The 20,173-nt window shown below is 40.8% G+C and overlaps 2 protein-coding genes across 6 annotated transcripts in view; one reads left to right on the top strand and one right to left on the bottom strand.

The window, feature by feature from the left end:
- Positions 1–12,467, top strand: part of RNF17 (ring finger protein 17) — a 71,575-nt gene extending 59,108 nt beyond the window's left edge. The window contains exon 38 of the mRNA XM_057399679.1: positions 12,345–12,467. The gene's annotated coding sequence lies outside the window, so the exon portion shown is untranslated. The remainder of the gene's footprint in view (positions 1–12,344) is intronic.
- On the bottom strand, positions 723–20,128 carry CENPJ (centromere protein J). 5 transcript variants are annotated; one of them, XM_057399681.1, is made up of 17 exons: positions 20,049–20,128; positions 18,437–18,938; positions 17,265–17,388; positions 16,194–16,490; positions 14,899–15,046; positions 13,260–13,365; positions 11,314–12,952; positions 9,699–9,831; positions 8,750–8,915; positions 7,489–7,728; positions 6,779–6,878; positions 6,155–6,255; positions 2,340–2,438; positions 2,088–2,228; positions 1,891–1,975; positions 1,641–1,761; positions 723–1,046 (listed from the first exon to the last, which is right to left on the bottom strand). In XM_057399681.1, the coding sequence occupies exons 2-17, from the start codon at positions 18,854–18,856 to the stop codon at positions 854–856; spliced, it is 4,113 nt and encodes a 1,370-aa protein (XP_057255664.1). In that variant the 5' UTR covers positions 18,857–18,938; positions 20,049–20,128; the 3' UTR covers positions 723–853. The 5 variants fall into 5 exon arrangements, with proteins under 5 accessions (XP_057255664.1, XP_057255668.1, XP_057255666.1 ...); XM_057399685.1 differs by lacking the exon at positions 20,049–20,128 and having other exon boundaries at positions 16,257–16,490; positions 18,437–19,001; XM_057399683.1 differs by lacking the exon at positions 20,049–20,128 and having other exon boundaries at positions 11,332–12,952; positions 18,437–19,000.
- Positions 20,129–20,173: the final 45 nt, after the last annotated feature.

Genomic DNA, 20,173 nt, shown 5'->3' with positions numbered 1-20,173 from the left:
CGTCTACCTCCCAGTTCTGGTCCTGCCAGACTGAACTCAGCCAACGTCCCTGCGGCTCCACATTTCCCAATTTCTTCGGTGACATGTGCTTTAATTCCTTCAGTTTCAAAATAAAAAATAGGGGGAGACCCTCTTCAGGCGCCATTTGCCGCAGAAAATATATGGACTCAGTCAGAGATCAATATGATCAGACAAAAGCCATTTATTACAAAGCCTTAACCCCTTAAATACTGTTTCTTACATGCACTTACAGTGATTTGGCATATTATGATTGGATACATGTCTTGAAGACCCTTAGTGACTAACACATAATTGGTTAAGCACAGGTGTGAGAACTTGACCTTGAAAGCTTACCAACAGTCAGTAGTTCTCATTAGCTCTGTGAATTCCAGCTTCTTATCTTGCTTGCTTTAGCTTCCTAGGGCCTCGCATGGCCTTGCTGTAGCTTTCAGGATTATTCAGAGTTTATGTACCAACTTTCCATTCTCCTGTGAGAACACTGTCTCCACACAACACAACTTTTTACCTTGGATTGAGAAATCTTGTCTTAGATGTCTAAAGTAAGGTAATTTACAACAGTTCTGTGATATTTTTTTTTTTCCTCTGACAGCCAATTTAAAAGAGGAAAAATCACCCTTTAAACCACACATGACAGAATACTGAACCAATAAACTGCTTCTTAAAGTAGAAATGGGAAAAACTTAGAAGAAGCTATGATATAGTAACACCAAAAAATAAATTTATTTCAGGAAAACTATAAATAATATATACACACAACAAGCATGAATGGGTTTTATTCCTGGTTACAGGAGTGTACATTATTTTTGCTACTGTGCTCATATTTCAACGTTACCTACAACTTGGTGTCCATGATAATATTACCATCCTTGTCCTTTACTCTTACTCTCCCAGAGACATACTTTGTTTCCTGCTGTCCATTCATGTACACAGTCTTGACAGTACCATCTGGATACTCCCGTCTCTTAAACTGTGCTGTGTGTAGTTCTCTCTGGCCATTACTGAACTCTATAGTTTTGCTTCCATCTCTGCATTAAATAAATATATACAAGTTTGGGGGGGGGGGGTGTTAGTAACATTGTAGTATACAGAGGCTTAAATTTATCTTAGAACAAACATTAAATATGCAAACCAAAATGAAGGAAGAACTTAACAAATAAGAGTATTTCTGAAAAGCCTGTTAAGTACCATAGCAGCTGGTTGGTACTCAAAAAACCTGTTCCTGCAAAACTGAGTGCAGTAGAACTGCACTTTCTCTGCACTAAATGTTATTGCTGGAACAGTCCAGGAAAGTGCTCAAAACATTAAGTTTTAAGCCCATCTGTTATCAGCTATCAGAGCTGCTTGCTCCATGAGCTAGATTCTTGCATGTTCTCTAGAATTAGAATTATGCACAAATTGGGAAAATCTCCCAAGTTAGGGAATGAGATAATAGACTCGCATTTTTTGTGCCTCCTCCAAGCTACCAAAGAAAACCCAAGATTTCTAGCAGTAAATATATGTTCACAGTACTGTATATTCAAATGTGAACTTGTAGATGCACCCAAATACTGCCTGCGGCAGTGAGCCCTGTGGCTCCTTCCCCATCTACAGGCTGGGGGTACCTGAAAGGTGAAGCTTACCGCTGAACACGAACAATGGTACCATCTGGGAAGATACTTTCTTCCTGCCCATCCATAAATAAGTTTTTAATAGTTTGATCAGGGAAGGTAATTTCTTTCTTGCCATCAGGATAATGCTTCTCTGAAATGTATTTTGAGACATAAATACAGGTGTGGATATGTGTGCGTATGTACACACACGCAGATAGATGGACAGATAGATAGATGGGCAGCAATTTTGCGGGTGGGTTGGGTTGCATGATTTCTTTACCTATTTGTCCATTTGAAAACTGCAAGACCTCTAAGCCATCAGAGTACGTAGTATGTGTAGTCTTAGCATCAGCATAATAATAAACCTGCAGAAAACAGTTTGGATTCAATGTAACTAGTGAGAAATTTTGTACATATGTGCACATGTGCATTTAAATCAGTATTTCTAGAAAAATGCAGAAGATTTAGGATACATACCACTGTTTGATCAGGCATAACCTGCTTCACATCCCCATTGAAGAAGGTTATAGTTACGGTCTTCCCATCAGAACCCACTTTTTTCCATGTCCCATTGGGGAAATATATGATGTGACAGCCATTTTTCAAAACCTTTTCAACCTAATGAATACATTACCGAAAGGTCAGTATTGAGCCATCACAGGCATGTTCTTATACATCTTTCACAACAGATGGCTTCCTGGATTTCAAGTAACTGAGCTCTCATTTTACCTTTCCATCAGGATAAGCAGTTTCTCTCTGTATCTCTTCACTGTCTGCATATGCAGGTCCAAATGGTAGTGACACATGAGCTTCATTAGGAGAAACATCCTAAAATTACAACAATCTAAGCATAAACTCCAAATCAAGCTTTGTCTTCATACATCTTTTTTGTCCTAAGGTGACAGGTATTTCAGGAAACATGGATGATCAGGAAGGCATAAACACAATCTGGGTTTCATGCAACTCCTAGTTAGCTGAAGTGGTAAGACAGACTGAGACTCAGCAATAATTGGTTGGTTGTAGTCTGGACTAAAGCGGAATTCGGTAGGGTGTTGTAGCATGGTGCTCATCTGCCTGAAGCCATCCATGCCAAGGCATGAAACGAAGTTTCATAAAGCCTGAATGCTACCTGCAGTAACTAATGTAAGAATTAATTCAACTATTGACAAGACTCTTGCATGGTTGCCCTGCATGGCACATACAAACATCCATCTTTTTCTCCTCTCTCAAAAGGTAAAACATCTTGCAAAATTCAAGGGAGTGCAAGATTTCTATTTCCTCAGCCAAAAAACTGTTCAACTCCAAGACACAGGTAAAACATACACAGGTAAAAAAGCATAGAACTGTCGTGGTTTAAACCCAGTCAGGTAACTTGTTCACTCACTCCCAGTGAGTGGTGCCGAGCTGACAACAATCGAGGTCCGTGTCGTCCCCCCCCCGGGGCTCTCCCCTTCCCCGCTCCCAGAGGAACGGGGAGGAGGATCGAAAGAGTGCAACTCCCACGGGTTGAGACAAGAACAGTCCAGCAACCAATGTACAACACAAATCACCACCGCTACTACCAACTACAACAATGATAAGGGAAAATAACAAGGGAAGAGAATACGATACCACCGGCCAAGAAAATGAGTCCCACCCGGAAGCTCCTGTCCTTCCGGGTAACTCCCAGTTACCCCCCACCCCGGGCATGACGTGCTGTGGTATGGAATACCTCCCTGGCTAGCCCGGGTCAGGCGCCCCGTCCCTGCTTCCTCCCGGTTTCCCCTCCTCCCTGGCAGAGCATGAGCCTCACAAAGTCCTTGGTCAGGGTAAATATCACTTAGCAACAACCGAAAACTTCGGCTTCACCAACACTGTTCCCAGGCTGGAAGTCAAAACACTGCACTGCACCAGCTAACACAAAGGAAAAACATGACTGCTACTGCTGAACCCAGGACATTATCCACCCCTTATTCCATACCATTCACGTCGTGCTCAGATCCCACAGTTTCAATACACCATCGCTCTCCCACATATATACATCCATATACATACAGACCAAGAGGAAAAGATCATTTTCTTAGTGCATGGACCAATCCCTATAATGCTGCTGAGTCCATTCGGTCCATGATGTTCCAAGTTCATTCTCTGTTGGGATGATGGCTGGAGGGAAGTCAGGGCCAGTCGCTGGTGACCTGGAGACATCTAGTTGATGGGCTATAAAAGTATTACACAGCAGGCAACAGCATACAATTGAGTTCACTGGCTGTTTTCCCCTAAAATCAAATCCCCTTGAGGTATACATCGGACTTCCCCATCTTCCCGCATTACCCACCAAGTATATCCAGGTCCCTGAGCAAAAGCAATCCCACGAGTGGGTTTGCCTTTACCTGAAGCAGGAATAACCCAGACTGTCTTCCCCAGCAAATTCTTCATATGCACCACGGGAACTTTGTCCCCCTCTACAATATGTAAAAGTTCTGACTGGGCTGGGCCAGCCCTGTTGGCAGATCCTCTGGTGTTGACCAACCAGCTGGCCTTTGGTAAGTGTGTATCCCAATGCTTGAAAGTTCCCCCACCCATTGCTCTCAGTGTAGTTTTTAACAGCCCATTGTACCGTTCGATTTTCCCAGAGGCTGGTGCATGGTAGGGGATGTGATATACCCACTCAATGCCATGCTCTTTGGCCCAAATATCTATAAGGTTATTCCGGAAATGAGTCCCATTGTCTGACTCAATTCTCTCTGGGGTGCCGTGTCGCCACAAAATCTGTTTCTCAAGGCCCAGGATAGTGTTCCGGGCAGTGGCATGGGGCACAGCGTATGTTTCCAGCCACCTGGTGGTTGCTTCCACCATGGTAAGCACATGGCGCTTGCCTTGGCGGGTTGGTGGCAGTGTGATATAGTCAATCTGCCAGGCCTCCCCATATTTATACTTCAGCCATCGTCCTCCATACCAAAAGAGGCTTTAACCGCTTGGCTTGTTTAATTGCAGCACATGTTTCACACTCATGAATAACCTGGGCAATAGTGTCCATTGTTAAGTCCACCCCTCGGTCACGGGCCCATCTATATGTTGCATCTCTGCCCTGATGGCCTGAAGTGTCATGGGCCCACCGGGCCAAAAATAATTCACCTTTATGTTGCCAGTCTAAGTCCATCTGAGCCACTTCAATCTTAGCCGCTTTATCCACTTGTTGGTTGTTCTGGTGTTCCTCAGTGGCCTGACTCTTGGGTACATGGGCATCTACATGACGTACCTTCACCACCAGGTTCTGCACCCGGGCAGCAATATCTTTCCACAGTGCAGCAGCCCAGATGGGTTTACCTCTGCGTTGCCAGTTGCTCTGCTTCCATTGCTTCAACCACCCCCACAGGGCATTTGCCACCATCCATGAGTCAGTATAGAGATAAAGTACTGGCCACTTTTCTCGTTCAGCAATGTCCAGGGCCAGCTGGATGGCTTTCACCTCGGCAAATTGACTCGATTCACCCTCTCCTTCAGCAGTTTCTGCAACTTGTCGTCCAGGACTCCATACAGCTGCCTTCCATCTCCGATGCTTTCCCACAATACGGCAAGAGCCATCAGTAAACAAGGCATACTGCTTTTCACTTTCTGACAGTTTATTATATGGTGGGGCCTCTTCAGCACGCACCACCTCCTCCTCTGGTGACATTCCGAAATCTTTGCCCTCTGGCCAGTCCATGATGACTTCTAGAATGCCTGGACGACTGGGATTTCCTATTCGAGTTCGTTGTGTAATTAGTGCAGCCCATTTACTCCATGTAGCATCAGTTGCATGATGTGTAGAGGAGACCCTGCCTTTGAACTCACTCCCAGTGAGTGGTGCCGAGCTGACAACAATCGAGGTCCGTGTCGTCGTCCCCCCCCCCCCCCCCCCGGGGCTCTCCCCTTCCCCGCTCCCGGAGGAACGGGGAGGAGGATCGAAAGAGTGCAACTCCTATGGGTTGAGACAAGAACAGTCCAGCAACCAATGTACAACACAAATCACCACAGCCACCACCAGCGACAACAATGATAAGGGAAAATAACAAGGGAAGAGAATACGATACCACCGGCCAAGAAAACGAGTTCCACCCGGAAGCCCCTGTCCTTCCGGGCAACTCCCAGTTACCCCCCACCCCGGGCATGACGTGCTGTGGTATGGAATACCTCCCCGGCTAGCCCGGGTCAGGCGCCCCATCTCTGCTTCCTCACAGCTTCCCCTCCTCCCTGGCAGAGCATGAGCCTCACAAAGTCTTTGGTCAGAGTAAACATCACTTAGCAACAACCGAAAACATCGGCTTCACCAACATTGTTCTCAAACTAGAAGTCAAAACACAGCACTGCACCAGCTAACACAAAGGAAAAACATGACTGCTACTGCTGAACCCAGGACAGACTACAACACAACCATTTTCTGGTATGACAACAAAATTGCAGTTGAACATAAGGTGAGTCAACAGCTTCACCAGTCACACTCCAGATACTCGTTTAAGTACAAGTATCTATTATCTTAAGCTTTTTCCTCCCCCTTAAAAATCAACTCAAGATACAGGACTTACTACCATCGAAGTCCTAGAAGAATCTTCTGGTGCTGTCATTGTCTCAGAGTTACTTCTGTGACTAGCAGCTGGTCCTGATGCAGGTGTTCTAGAAAGCTTTCCTGCCCAGATACACGTAATAAGTGTTATTATATAAGGTGAAACTGTATAGGACACCTACATTTCATAAGTGCAGCAGAAACAGGAATTCAAGCTCAGCATGAGCCAGCGCTATGCACTTGCAGCCTAGAAACCAACCCTATGCTGGGCTGCATTAAAAGGAGCATCACCAGCAGGTCAAGGGAGGGTAATCTGCTCCTCTGCTCCACCCTCATGAGACCATACCTGCAATTCAGCTCCAGGGCACTCAACACATGATGAATGCCATTTGGGATTCAGAACACAGCTTCTGGTATGTTCCAGACCACCAAGCATGACCAGAAGCATTTTTCCTCTGAGAATGGTCTCATCACTATTTTCTCCAGAACCCTGCCCTGCAAGTTACTTACACAGATGCTCAAGTCCATTCCAAGTATTCTCTTGCCTACTTTTAACATGATGATGCATTCTTTTTAATACAAGCAAAAATCCACATTAGTTTTATTTTTAAGACTTGTAAGTTCTCTGCTAGACAAACATGAATACCTTTTGTCTGAGAATAACTTTTGCCATTTATCTTGGTGCACTTCTGAACTGGAAGAAGTGGAGATACAGTTTGACTTTTTGGGCCTCTGTTTGGAAGACACTAAAAGGAAGGAGATTATTTGTGGCTAATGTGAGATTTCTTCATAACTGTTCATACAGCAACAAAATTTATACACCACGCGACACAAAATTTACTGGAAGCCTTCCTCACAAAGTATACATTTTTGAGACTTGATCAGCAGAGGGATTGTGTAATGTAGCCCAAGCTATACCATGGAACTCTTTCTCTTGTCTGCTGCCTCACTACAGACAACTGCAGAACGTTGATTTGGTGTACGCAATCCAGAATAAGTGTTATAGCTTAAAGATGAAATCTAAATGCTTTAGGACAGTGGTGAACTGCTGGGCTTGTCTGGCTGGCCCTTAAGCTGCAGACGTTCACAGGTTAGATTCCCATCTGTGATTTCTCTCTTATAATTGCATTATTTTGAAATTCTAAGAGGAGCTCCTCACCAGAATGGACACTGCACATTGTGAACATTAGCATTTGGAGATAATGTGATAGTAACAAAACTCTGTGTCTGTCGCCACTAGTGGAACTCCAAGATTAGTTAAACATCGAAGTTGTAGCTACTGGATTCCAAGTTTATGATCCAAACCTCAAGATTATCCACACAGATGAATTTAAAACACTAAAATTAATAACTTACAGATTCTGCCCTTTTTAGATTTATCTCAGGATTTTCTACTTTTTTCTTGTTTCCAGCAGCTTCTGCTTTCTTCCAGGCTTCTAAACGAAACCTCTCCATAATTTTTACTTCCTCTTTTAGCTCCATATTCTCATTTACTAAAGCTTCTATTTGATCTTTCAGACGTCGATGGGTGGTTGACCATTTTGCTTCTTTTCGTTTTAAATCTTCCTGTAACTCTGCAATCTGCTGTTTTAAAGCCTTAGAAAAATGCATGTTTATAAATTTTCATTTTCTTAATATATCACACACACACACAAAAAAAATGTCAGCTTAATGGGGCAAAGGGTGAAAAGTAGAAAAAGTTTTCTTCCCTGAAAGAGATATTATTTACTTTAGACTATCAACTTTACAAGCTAAACTTCAGTCACAGGAAGCATCTTTATTGCCCTCCTGACATTCTTTGCACTTCATAGATTGGCCAGTACAAATACACTTGAGACACAAACATTAAATCTAAGGCTACCCCTGAGAGGACTCTTCAAAAATCTTGACACAGGAAAGCAAGGAGGATACAATCACATAACACACACGTGAATCTGCCTGGCTAGTCTAGCAAATATTACTTCAATTTGTTGAAATAAGGAAAATTTGCAAGGAAGAAGGAGGGAGAACCATGTGACTTGTCTGTACATGTCATACCACATATCCTGACAATGAAGGAACAAAAAGATTCTGTTTCTTACATCTCTGATACCTAGAAGTACCTAGAAGTAATAACAAAATGTAACTTTTTAAATCGTAGATTACTATATTTACTGTACAACACTTATAGACAGAATAAAACTCAAGTGCAGTTCTAGTTTGCATTTTGATCCACCACTATGAATAAAAACTTACAACTTAATATTAACTACAGTAATTTTATATCAAAGTTGAAGATCATTCCACCATAGTAATGGGCAGTTTTCAGAATGGAAACATGACAAAAAGATTTGCTCATGAGGGAGTTTTGCCTTAAAGTCATCAAACAAAACTGCTAAGACTGTAGTTCCCTTCTTCAATTAGAACCACAGAATCATTCAGGTTGGAAAAGACCTTTAAGGTGATCAAGTGCAGCTGTTAACCCAGCCCTGCCAAGTCCACCACCAAATATGTCCACTAAGAGTTCCTTTCTTGAAATCACTTGCAACCTTTCAGTTAAGTTACAATTAGCTCTTGACTGCCTTTAAATGAATTTACACATTCCTCCATGGACTAGAAGAATAATATATTTTTATACCTGGATTTCATCACGTTCTTTTTTATCTGGAATTGCTCTTGCTTCTGTCGTGTATTTTTCAAAAACTTTACGCTCCCTTTGCAGTTTTTTCATTTCCTTTTTTTTATACTCTTCTATTTCAGCCAGTTCTTGGGCTTTCTGCTGTTGGAAGTCAGCAATTTCTTTCCTGTAATTATGAAACAAAGTACTTGTTTTAGGCCAAAACTACTTCACGTCTGGATTTCAGGGAAGAAAATGAAGACTCTGAATTTTGTGGTCATTAATTCCAATACAGCATGTTACGCCAAGGAAGACTGAAGCTCAACAATTTCTATTGTTATATCTTCTAGTCACAAAAGTTATCCTAACTCAAGGAAGCTTTGGCTAAAATCTTCCAGCATTTTTCAAAGCAGTAGAACACCATTTCTCCAAAAGTACCTTGGAAAAAGAATCTGCCAACAGCAGGAGGTCACAAATCAGCCAAAAACATGATGCGTTTTCCAAACAAAATAGAAGTGACTTTGGTAGGAATAGGTGTGCTACATTTAAGCCACCAGAGATAATTATTCTGCTCTGTATGCTATTTGTATGTTCCGCAGTTCAAATGAAAATAGTCTCTTTTTACACACAAACATCTGATTTAAGAAAGAGCACGACTCATGTTAGTATGCAGATTTGTTTTACAAGACCAGTTTAGGTCTATGTTACCACTCGGAACAAAAGTATACAAATTGTCCCAAGTATAGCCTTTAAGGATATTATATTAAACTAGAAGGGGTTCTTACTATTATCATTTGTGTGCGAGTAATAATTACAGTTTAATACATACATAGAGCAACAATCAGTTTCTTGACCTGTGTCTCCACTGTAATTGATACACACCAACTATCTACCTGTGCTGTTATTAACTGGACATTAGGATAGTCTGGAACATACTATGTTAGCCTGAATTGTTCCCACTAACAATTACCTAATATTTGCCAAGGCATGCTCTCTTTCTTCACGGAGTTTAGACAGACTTGTGTTTTCAGCTCTGAATCTCTCTATTTCGTTTTCCAGTTCAATGAGTCTTTCTCTCAGTACCTGGGATGGAACAGCGTTTCCTGTCAAAGAACAGCCAGGTACAAGTTATCAAAGCAGCATCCATATCAAAGCCATCCATAATGGCTGAAGTAAACCATTATTACACAGCAGTTAAAAAATAAAATTAAAATTAAAAACCAAACCAATTTAAAAATCAAATGGTACAACTTTAAAGGTAGTGATAGTATTGTGAAACATTTCTACTGTTCAGCTAACACTGAAGTGACATTTCAAAGCACTTGATGCTATTTACTCAAATACCTCAAATACTGACTACATCTATCATCTTTGTAGAACAAAATATATATTAGCAAATGGAATGTGAAGGGCTTCACATCAATCCAAAGAAATTAGATGAAGGTATAAGGGCCAAGCATCAAACAGGAAAGTTCATGGTTGTTAAGTTTTTCCAAGTTTTATTCACAGCAAAAGCTGCTCACACCCATCATCACTGTGTGATCTATTGCAGAGGCCAACAACAGGATTTGTGGGCTTTTTTGCCATGCCAGTTTCCTGTTCATTCACTACCTAACACTCTCAGGGTTTTAACAGTCCCCTTCTGAGTATGCAACAGAAAAGCCTAGACCCTGATGCTGCAGTCTAGGTAGGCAGTTACCTCATTTACCCTTAAATGCTCCGAGGCTCAATAAAAAAACCCTACCTCTCTTCCTGTAAACATCTAACAGACATCCTTAAACAACCCTACAAGATCAGTTCTCCACAAAACAATAAGCAGAAGTAGCAGCTTTGTTATGAACTTCTCAAAAACCTAACCAAAATCCTAAATATTCGCTGGAGCAGAGTACGAAATCAAGATCTCACCACCTTACAGAGAAGGGATTTAAATGCTACGCTATGTCATCATGCTTTCATCAAACAACTGCATTTTTAATGATCTCGCTTAAATGCAACAGCTTCAACAGGAGCCTTTAGAGGCAGACCTTCCCCAGAATATAACCACAATTGAAATCAACTTGAGTAGGACACAAAAATTAATCCACATTTCCCACATTCCACATGAATTCTTTAGATATTATACTAACATCAGAAAACACAGAGCTGCCACATCCTTATAAGGTGAATAAGCCAACCTAACAGTGGACAGCATTACCCTACTGTAGTGTAAACATGCACGGTAGTGGAAAGGGAGGTACCACTTCATTTTGGCATGCATTTGATACTTCCCTTGATTTGGGAACAGTGATCAAGCAGCTCCAGATCAAGTTAATTCAATGAGCTACTCTTGACAGAAAACTAGCCTCCAGGGGGAAAAAAATACCTTAAAAAAAAACCCAACAGGTTGCACTGCTCATCCTCATTCTGCAAGCTGCATATTTGTTAAATGTGACATCAGACACTCAACCAGGAGAGGAGATGAAAAGTGAGAACAGAGCCATTCCTTGCAGTAGAAGTCTGTACTTATACCCTTTTCTGTAATGCCAGATTTCAGCTAAAGTGTTCGAAGGAAAGACTTGTAATAGGTTGTCTTCAACATTTCCTACCACTTACTGTTCTCTCACCTCCTGACTCCTGTTCCACATTTGATTTGATTTCATGCTCTGAATGACGTCCTGCCTTCTGTTTTGGTTTCAGTGAAGGAAACAGTTTCTTCATGAGGTTTGATGCAAGAGGTCCATTTGAATCACTGTCCACTGTAGACTCTTTGGACATTTCATCTCCTCTCTTTGAAGCAACTTTTCTCTTTATCGCTTTCTCTGGGACAACTGTATCATTCTTACTAGAAAAGTCCATCTGTAAAGGTGTTTTAGTATATTTTTCAGGTAAATCACTGTTAACATAATTTTCATCAAGATCACTCCATGTTCTTTCATCATCAAACTCAAACTCACTCCTACTTATACAAGACATGCTTCTCTGATGGTCTGAAGCTTTTCTAATCTGCCTTGACAGTGCAGTGCAATCTTTGTCCGATATGCTGAGGTCAGCATCTCCATTTTTGCTTTCTTTGCTGAGACCTGTAACAGAACCCCCATAATCAAAAAATTCTGGATCACTTTCTCTATGACTCATAAAGGATGTCCGAGCATCTTCATTTTCATCCTTTAATGTGGACTCTAATTCACTCTCAGAATCTATAGTAGTATTATCACTGCCCTCACCCTTATCTTCATTTACAATCCACTGATCACTTTTTAAATCAGGAGCTGCAGTCATGGAAGAAGTTGAAAATACCACACCATCCATTTTATTCAACGGATCCTTCATCCTAACAGCTGTTCCTGAATGTGAGGCTGTATGCATAACTGCTCTATCATTCATATTTCCCTGTGTCATACCATCTGCCTTTTTATTTGTCTTATTTACAAGTTCAACAGCCAGTGCCTTGACTTGCTGCTGTTTTGCCTTGATAGGGGTAGAAGACATTCTGTGGTCTTTTAAAGTTTGCTGATCTTGATCCAAGATCCTCTGCACAAATGAGGAATTACTTGAGAAAGATATCTCATCTACAGCTTGTTCTAGAAACAAAAATTCATCTAATTCTAGATTCTCTTTTTCTTTTTCCTTTTCCCAGTTTTCCAGCTTATTCTGAAATGAAACTTCAAAAGATAGTTCTGAATCTTTTACAGGATTACCTACAGGACACTTAGAATTAGAAAAGGCACTCAACAGCTCGTAAGACAACTGAGGCTTTTCTGTGCCAGCTAATCTGTTTCCAATCTTGCTGATGTTAGATTTAGTAAATTCTACTATATTCTCTTTATTTTCTATTTTTTTGTTAATTTCTGATGGGAAAAAATCTTTCATCTGTACGTCATGATTTTTTCCTGGTGGCACTCTTGTTTCTAATGGCAAGGTATTTTTTCTGTTGTGATTCCTGAGTACCAAAGTCTTTGGAATAGGACAATGTTTGGCTTTATTGGGGCGATTATACTTTTTACATAGTGCAACAGGGTTCCCAGGAACCAGTTCTTTGCCAGGAGGCAGAGTTTTCGTCTGTATTTGTGCTCTGTCCACTTTAATGACATTTCCATCATCTGAACACTTCTGGTGGAGTTTTAGGGCATTTTCTCCAGGTTTTGTAATTTTAGATTTGGTGTTAGTGAATCTTGTTAATCCTTCTCCTCTTTTGAGGAAGGGTCGTTTGATCACTGGTTTGTGAATGGCTGATCCATTTGTCTCCTGAAGAAAAAGGAAAAGTAAAGATGAGGAAAAGTAAAACACCAAATGTTAAAAAGTCCCTTATATTTGACGATTTCTTCAAATAAACCCAACATATGTAGGAATTTATATAGTACATTTCCACTGGATTTCTAAAGTCATCTTAAGTGAAATATTTGGGGCTTATTGTTTTATTTTAATAATGTGAATACTGCATGTGGTGTCAGCTTTTAATGCTAGAATCTTCCTTGTACATTTTTAAAGCAGCTGCAGCATCTTGGCACAATACATAAAGCACTTTAAAGATTAAAAAAAAAAAATAATTAACCTGTAACTTCTGGGTTTGCTCCAGACGCCGCTCTTCTAGTTGTATCTGTTCTTCCAGGTATTCTTCAAATGTCTGTTTCTTCTCCTGAATCACAGCTTTAATAGGTCTAGTGTAATTAAAGAAAATACATAGAGAAAAAGCAAATCTTACATTTCTATGCAAAATAACTGTGTTTAAAGTCACTGCTGTTCGAAGACCTAAGGTGTAATTACATAAAGCATGACAAATAAGATAATTTGACACTTAATGACCAATCTGAGAAATGCATTGTAACACTAGCTGTTCGTCTTTTGAGAAAGATCTTATGAAATCCTTGCTATTGTTAATATACATATCTAAAAGATACTGTAGGCAGGGTTTCCTCTTTCTTCTTTCATTGCTTTTCTCAATGATTCTTCTGCCCAGATCACCAAACTTTCACTCATATTTTAGTCATACTGCCAATTTCTACAGTATCACCTACCCAGTTCAGTGATGCTACTTAGATTGTGTTCCTTACCTCCCCCTTTGATAGTCCTCTGCCTCCAAAGCAGTACTGTGTCTGTCTGGGATTTGGCAAACTTTCTTCACAGCAATCCATACGGTGCTGTGGTTTGGATTTGTGACTACAGCAGTGTTGATACACACGAATGTCTTAGGTATTACTGAACACCACTTGCATGGCATCAAAGCTTGCTTTGGTTTTTCGTGCTGCTCCCTGCCCCCAGGAAGTAGCCTGGGGGTGGGCAAGACACTTAGAGGGGACACAGCCAGAATAGCTGACCCAGATTGACCAAAGAGCCATTCCATGCAATATAACAACCTCTTCAGCAGCAATAACTGGGGCTTGGTCTTCTAAAAGGAGCTGTTGCTCAGAGACCAAATGAGCATCACTCTGCCTGTGGGAGGTGGAGGGTGACTGCCTATGCATCACTTGCGGTCCTTCCCCCCCCTTTCCTTATTAAACTGTTTTCATCTCAACCCACAAGTTTTCTCAAGTTGGCTTCTCAGATACCCTCTCCGATTCTGCCCTGGGGGACAGACTGAGTGGGCAGCTCGGTGAGTGCTTAGTTTCTGGCTGGGCCCAACCCACCATAGCTTGGAACAAGTACTTCTTGTTTTAGCAATGACCTGTCAGACACAGCACAGGTTTAAAACAATACCAGCCATTACTGCTACTCTATCAGCTCCATAAACAAAGCTTCTATCATACATGAGAAGGCTTCTGCCACAAGCACTATTAATACTTCTAGCCATATGCAGATGTTTAAACAAATGTAAGTCCTGGTAACAAATTAAATAGTCACAGCCTTACACTCCTCCTTCACGTTACTACTTTTACCAGTAGATAGGAGTTTGTAACAAATCAAATTGGGAACAGTAATTATAACAGCTTAGAAACACAGTTTAGTGTATAAGCAACCATTACCTTAGGCTGCATACACCTCTGCAGCCAATAGACAACAGTACATCTTTCACAGCATAATCAATTTCAAGCCATAGCCTCTCTTACTACAGTTCTCCACAGTACCTAGCAAAATGCACTTCTTGGCTGAGAAAACTACACAGATTGAGAATATCAGACCCTTTCAATCAGGACTGAGAATTCAACCAAACTCAAGTTATTTGATACAAGCTGCATAACAATTGTCTGATTTACCTTTCCTCTGTATTAGTCCACAAATGTTTTCCTCTGCTTGAATTTTCAGAGAGATCTGCACTTTCCACACGTAAAGGATCAATGTGATCATCTTCACTCTCCATTAATATTTCCATCTTCTTTTGTTCTGGACACCACAAGTTTTTTCCTATGAAATTAATAGAAATTTATTTTTTTCTTGCCACCAACAAATCAGTTTTCAGCTCATACTTTAAGCAACATTCAGGTCAGATTAAAACCCAGAGGGAGCTTTATGGTAATTTAGTCTGTCTGAACTCCTACATGAAATAGTCCTAAGATTCGCCCAAATTAATTCTTACTTGAATTTGAGCTTTTTCTTTTTTTTTTTTGCAAGAAACTTTCAATTATGCATTAAAACTTTTCCACAGACCTTAAATAACCCATTCTGATTGTTCATCTTCTTTGCTATTGTTAATTTATGGCTTAAAAATAAAATAAATGAACAAATTTGGATGTCTACTATACTGAAGAGCTCTTACCAAGCTTCTGTTTCCCATGTATATAGGTATAAAATAGGTTCAATTTATTCTTTCACATACTCTTAAACCAAGCCCTCTGATTAAAAGTTTTAAAGCTGGTATGAAGTATAATGAAATGCAATGCCGTACCTTTTCCCCTATAATCTCTACAGATTAATAAGGTTTAACCTTATTAAACTGCTAGATTAAAACCAAAACCACTCTTCCAGTCATAGCAGCAGACTAGTCATTTGGTGCCAATGGTAAAATTGAGAAGAGTAGGAAAGAAAGAACCCCTTTGCACTGCTCCTGACATACAAAAAATTTTTAGTCATATGGTGCGACCCCATAAACTCATCTTGATTCCCAATTCCAGTTCAGTCACTAATCCACATAACCGAGCTGTCTAAAGGCATTCTGCATCCCTGGATAAATTGTGATTTTCCATTTTCCTCAGGAAAATGTGTGTACAGTTCAGCCTAAACAATTCAGCTATCCAGTATCTGTCATTATTTTCTATTTTCAGTCTTTATCATATGTAAGCTTTAGCAGTAATGGTTTTAAGTTTTTCCTAAAACAGACAAGCACTTCATATAGACAGAAAAACTTGATTTTTGCCTCATGTTGCTTTTCATAAAAGCCACATGGACATCAGCAGGAGCAGCCCGAGATCTGTAAGCTGTCAGTAAACCAAACTACAAATCAAGTAAACCAACACTTGTATAAAATCTTCACAATAAGTAATAGAAAATTTCAGTAACTACAATGGGAAAAATAACCCACCACACACCAAGTTATCTTCTATAAATGACTAACCAGTAATGTGTTTGTCTTCCTCATTGTTCAGACAATTCTGCATTTTCATAGGTACACCCAGACCTTGTTTCTCACAGGCAGGCACTCTTGAAGGGCTGTTCTTCAAAGATGAGGTGCATTCTTTGCTGTTTAACTTTAGTAAAACATCACTGTCTTGTGCATGTAGAGAACCAATTGGAGCATAAGCTCTGTCTTCAAAGATGTTCTGATACCCAGATGATGGCAACTGGTGTAAAGTAGTTAAGCCCATTGAATGCCCAGGTCTCGGCTTTTGACTTTCAGCCATTAGAGGATAGCCTTGAAATTAATAGAAAAAAAGAAAGTCTGTGTCATTATACGTGTATTACACCACCACTGTTCTACAGGAGAAATGACACTGAAAGTCAAGATTGACAACCCAGCTCCATCCTTAGGTTAGTCACCATGAAAAAGGAATTAGACAATCTGGGGTTTTGTTCTCCTAAACTAAGCCCTAAATTCATCTTCTGAGGCAGGCAGAGTGAAAGAAAAATAATCATTTAGAACAGGTTGGATTTATACTGCCAACAAGAGAAAATACTCCTGCTCAGCTCTCAAAGCTTTTCCCAGCCCAGCACTGTCCCCTTCTGTTGCACACAGTAAATAAGACTGGAAAACTGATACAGGCTACAAGTGTTTATTTTAAATACAGATCCTTCAGTGCATCACCAGAAGAAATTTGTGCTGTGAGAGCACATGCAAGGAGAGAACACTTAAATTTGGCTACACTGACAGCTTAAAGCAATCAAAAATATTGTGAGAAACAGTTCATCAGAAACTAAAGCAGCTGTTTGCTCTACAGTGTAATTTATATTTGAAGTATGTTCTTCATATGACCAAGTTACAATTACAGCTGGCATTTTATTAAAAACAGGACAGTCTTCCTTCTACCCTTAACTTTCAGGCACTGGAGCAATGCAGCATTTATCTTTTGATAGCTCAAGTAGTCTTAAGGTGAAAAACCCTGAATATGCTTACAGGTTTTAACTGGAAAATGAGACTAAATTCTTCAGTTTACTCAAAGTACGTCATACAGTTTCTTTCTTAACTTACCAAGAATTGCTGTCTGGCCAGATACCATGCTAAGTAACTTATGCTGCTCTTCCATTAGCCTTTGAAGTTGCTCCATCTGTTGTTTCTTTAGCTGCTCCTGTTTCTGTTGTTGCAATTCCTTCAGCTTTTCAAGCAAAAATACAAATGTATTGAGGTTAAGCTTACTTAGAATGTACCACAGGATTAGTGTCATGGAGACAACAGGTCTTGTTTTAAACATTTTTCATTAGGTAAGTATAAGTTTAACATGAAGGAAATTAAGAATTTTCCTATCTATGAATACATTTGCTATTTCCACTTTGTCCAGTTAACAGTTCCACCAGTCTTTAATTGACCAATCTGCAAACAACAGGAATCAGAACACTCACTTCTGCTGCATAGGAAAAGTATTTAAATTCTGCTCTTTTAAAATTAACTTCTGCTAAGCTGTGGTTTTATTCAAGTGTTAAATACTTCATAATAATTAAAGCTTTAGAGAAAGTGCAATGGGGTTTTTTTCCCCCCTTCTCTCCAAGATCTCAGTCAACAGTCTCAGTGAACAGTACTGACACAAAAGGCCAAGAGAGGAGGAAAAAGATCATCAGAGAACATTAAAACTCATGAAGCTGCCTAAAAAAAAACAAACAAAAAACCAACCAAACAAAAAAAATTTAAAATACTGATTAAATTCAGTACTCCAGTCTTCATTTCCTTGTGTAGCAAAGTTCCTGGCCCTGTCTCAAGCCCAATGCAGGGCCAGGGCACTCTGTACCCTACCAACCACTTGGTGGGCTTTTGTGTCCATCTCGGTCTCCAACACATACATACATGCTACTTCCAGTTCCTCCACTTAAATCCTTCCACAGACCAACAATTGGACCACACCTGTGATAAAACTGTGTGCACATTTCCAAGTAAAAAGATTTTAAGCACAAGCACATTGCCACTGAATGCAATTTCATTTTAAACTGGAACTTGTGCCAGCTGGAAACAACAGAAAGTAGACTCTCAATAACTGCACATCAGTGGGGAGGACACCAACTTTTATTCATGCATAACTGTGACTTAGGACTTGCTCTTTAAGCTGTATTCTCTATGTTGCAGTGAGTTTGCTTACTTCCAGGTATGACAAATCATATGCAGGAACGAAATTAATTTTAATGAGATACATCAAGAAATTTTAAGCCTTTTACCTGTTCAAGCTTTTGTAAGAGTGGATCGCTGTGATCAGATTTATTCTGACCATCCATTTCAGGATGGACAAAGTCTGGTTTAAAAGTTTCTGCATTACATGCTGCTCCTGAAGATGTTTCAGTGATATACTGCTGACGTGCACAAGAGCTAACAGAGTCTTCACACAAGGAGTCATCACTTACAGAGCAGCTCTCTGAAATATGCAACCTTTCAGCAGGGAAAGCTATGATATTTTCAGGTCCAGATAACAAGTTTTCTTTGTTGATTTTCAAACCAGTAAAACTAGGATCTAATAAGACTCCAGCACGGGAACTATCAGACAGCCAACACGCAATGAAGTTTTGTTCACTACTCAGATCTTCAATAGTTGGCATCTTGTAAACTGTATCCCAAGTTATTTGCTGGTGCAGCATTAACATAACAATATGTTATGTAGGGTTAGTAGAATATCACCTTCAAAGTCCCAGGTATTTGGTATGGATGGTTACCTACTTTTAGCACCTAAAAATTAAACAGATAAACAGAATAATAAATGTACAAGTAACAAATTACCAGCAAAATAAACTTACTCTCTTATAACCAACCTATTTTATTTATAAAAATAAGTCACAATCTACTTTTTTGTTGGTTACAGAAACAATTTGGACAAGTAACAAACACTTTCTATACATAAAATCAACATAATCCAACTTTTAGACTAACAGTGCAGTTAATATTATCTCAAATACTACAAAGTATAATAGCCTCTTCAGCAGTACAGAGAGGGATTCAGATTTTTTTTTTAAATGCCTGCAACAAAAAAAAAAAAAAGAGACATGATTTAAGGAGCTGAGAGACTTCCTGCACAGGACCTTCGTATTAATGACAAGTTTCAAATATGTCCATATAAATACAAACATTTTACCACACATATTTCAATGAAGCACTTGTCATTTTTGTGTCAGTTTCTCATGGGAACTCAACAACCATCCTGCCCGTTAGCTTCTTCCAGCTGTAAAAAGGCTTGTTTGAAACAGTGACTATGACTAAGAGAAACAGCAAAATATCCTTAGGAAAATGCTTTCCTACTGCCTTCTGTTTATGAGACGCCACTGGAAGTTTCCGAGCGAGGAACAGATTCCTGCTCAGGCGAACGAGTCCACAGGGCGATTTTTCCTGTCACCTTTACCAGACCTTTTCGCGGCAGCTGACAGTTAAAAGCTCCCCTGAAGTCTATCGGCAACAGCTCCTTACCGCCTCCCGACACAGCTGGCAGGGCTGGAGCCGGCCCGGCCCGGCAAGGCCAGACGAAGGTAGGGAACAGCCGTGTTCCTCAGCCTAGCCGAGAGCCCAGGCCAGGCCAGGCCCGGCGCTCTCCTTCCCCCACGGACATGAGCATGAGCGCGAGCGCGAACGCGAATACGGCCCCAGCCCGCGGCACTGCAACCCCCTCGCAGACGATGTCCCGAGGATTCCGCCAGCGCCCGCCGCTCTCCCAGCCCCACAGCACCCTCACCGCGACAGCTCCCACCCGCGGCCCCTCACGGGCTCTGGGGCGGAGGTACCAACACCGCTCCTCAAGCCACAATCCCATTCCGAGCTGCCGGCCACCCACCTTCTTCTATTACAAACCTGCCGCCATAGCTCAGCCTCCCGCCGCCATAGGCTGGGCACCGCCCCGGCGCTGAGCATGCTGGGATTTGTAGTCCCGAACCGCTACCTTCCCGCCCAGCCGCATGGCGGTACATCGGCGCTCG

Source organism: Pezoporus wallicus, unplaced genomic scaffold, assembly GCF_028554395.1.
Source record: "Pezoporus wallicus isolate ANWC-B61680 ecotype Strahan unplaced genomic scaffold, APGP_CSIRO_Pwel_v1 scaffold_6446, whole genome shotgun sequence".
In the NCBI taxonomy this organism is placed as follows: domain Eukaryota; kingdom Metazoa; phylum Chordata; class Aves; order Psittaciformes; family Psittacidae; genus Pezoporus; species Pezoporus wallicus.
Note: the sequence above shows the minus strand (reverse complement) of the source record. Positions and strands in the feature narration are given on the sequence as shown.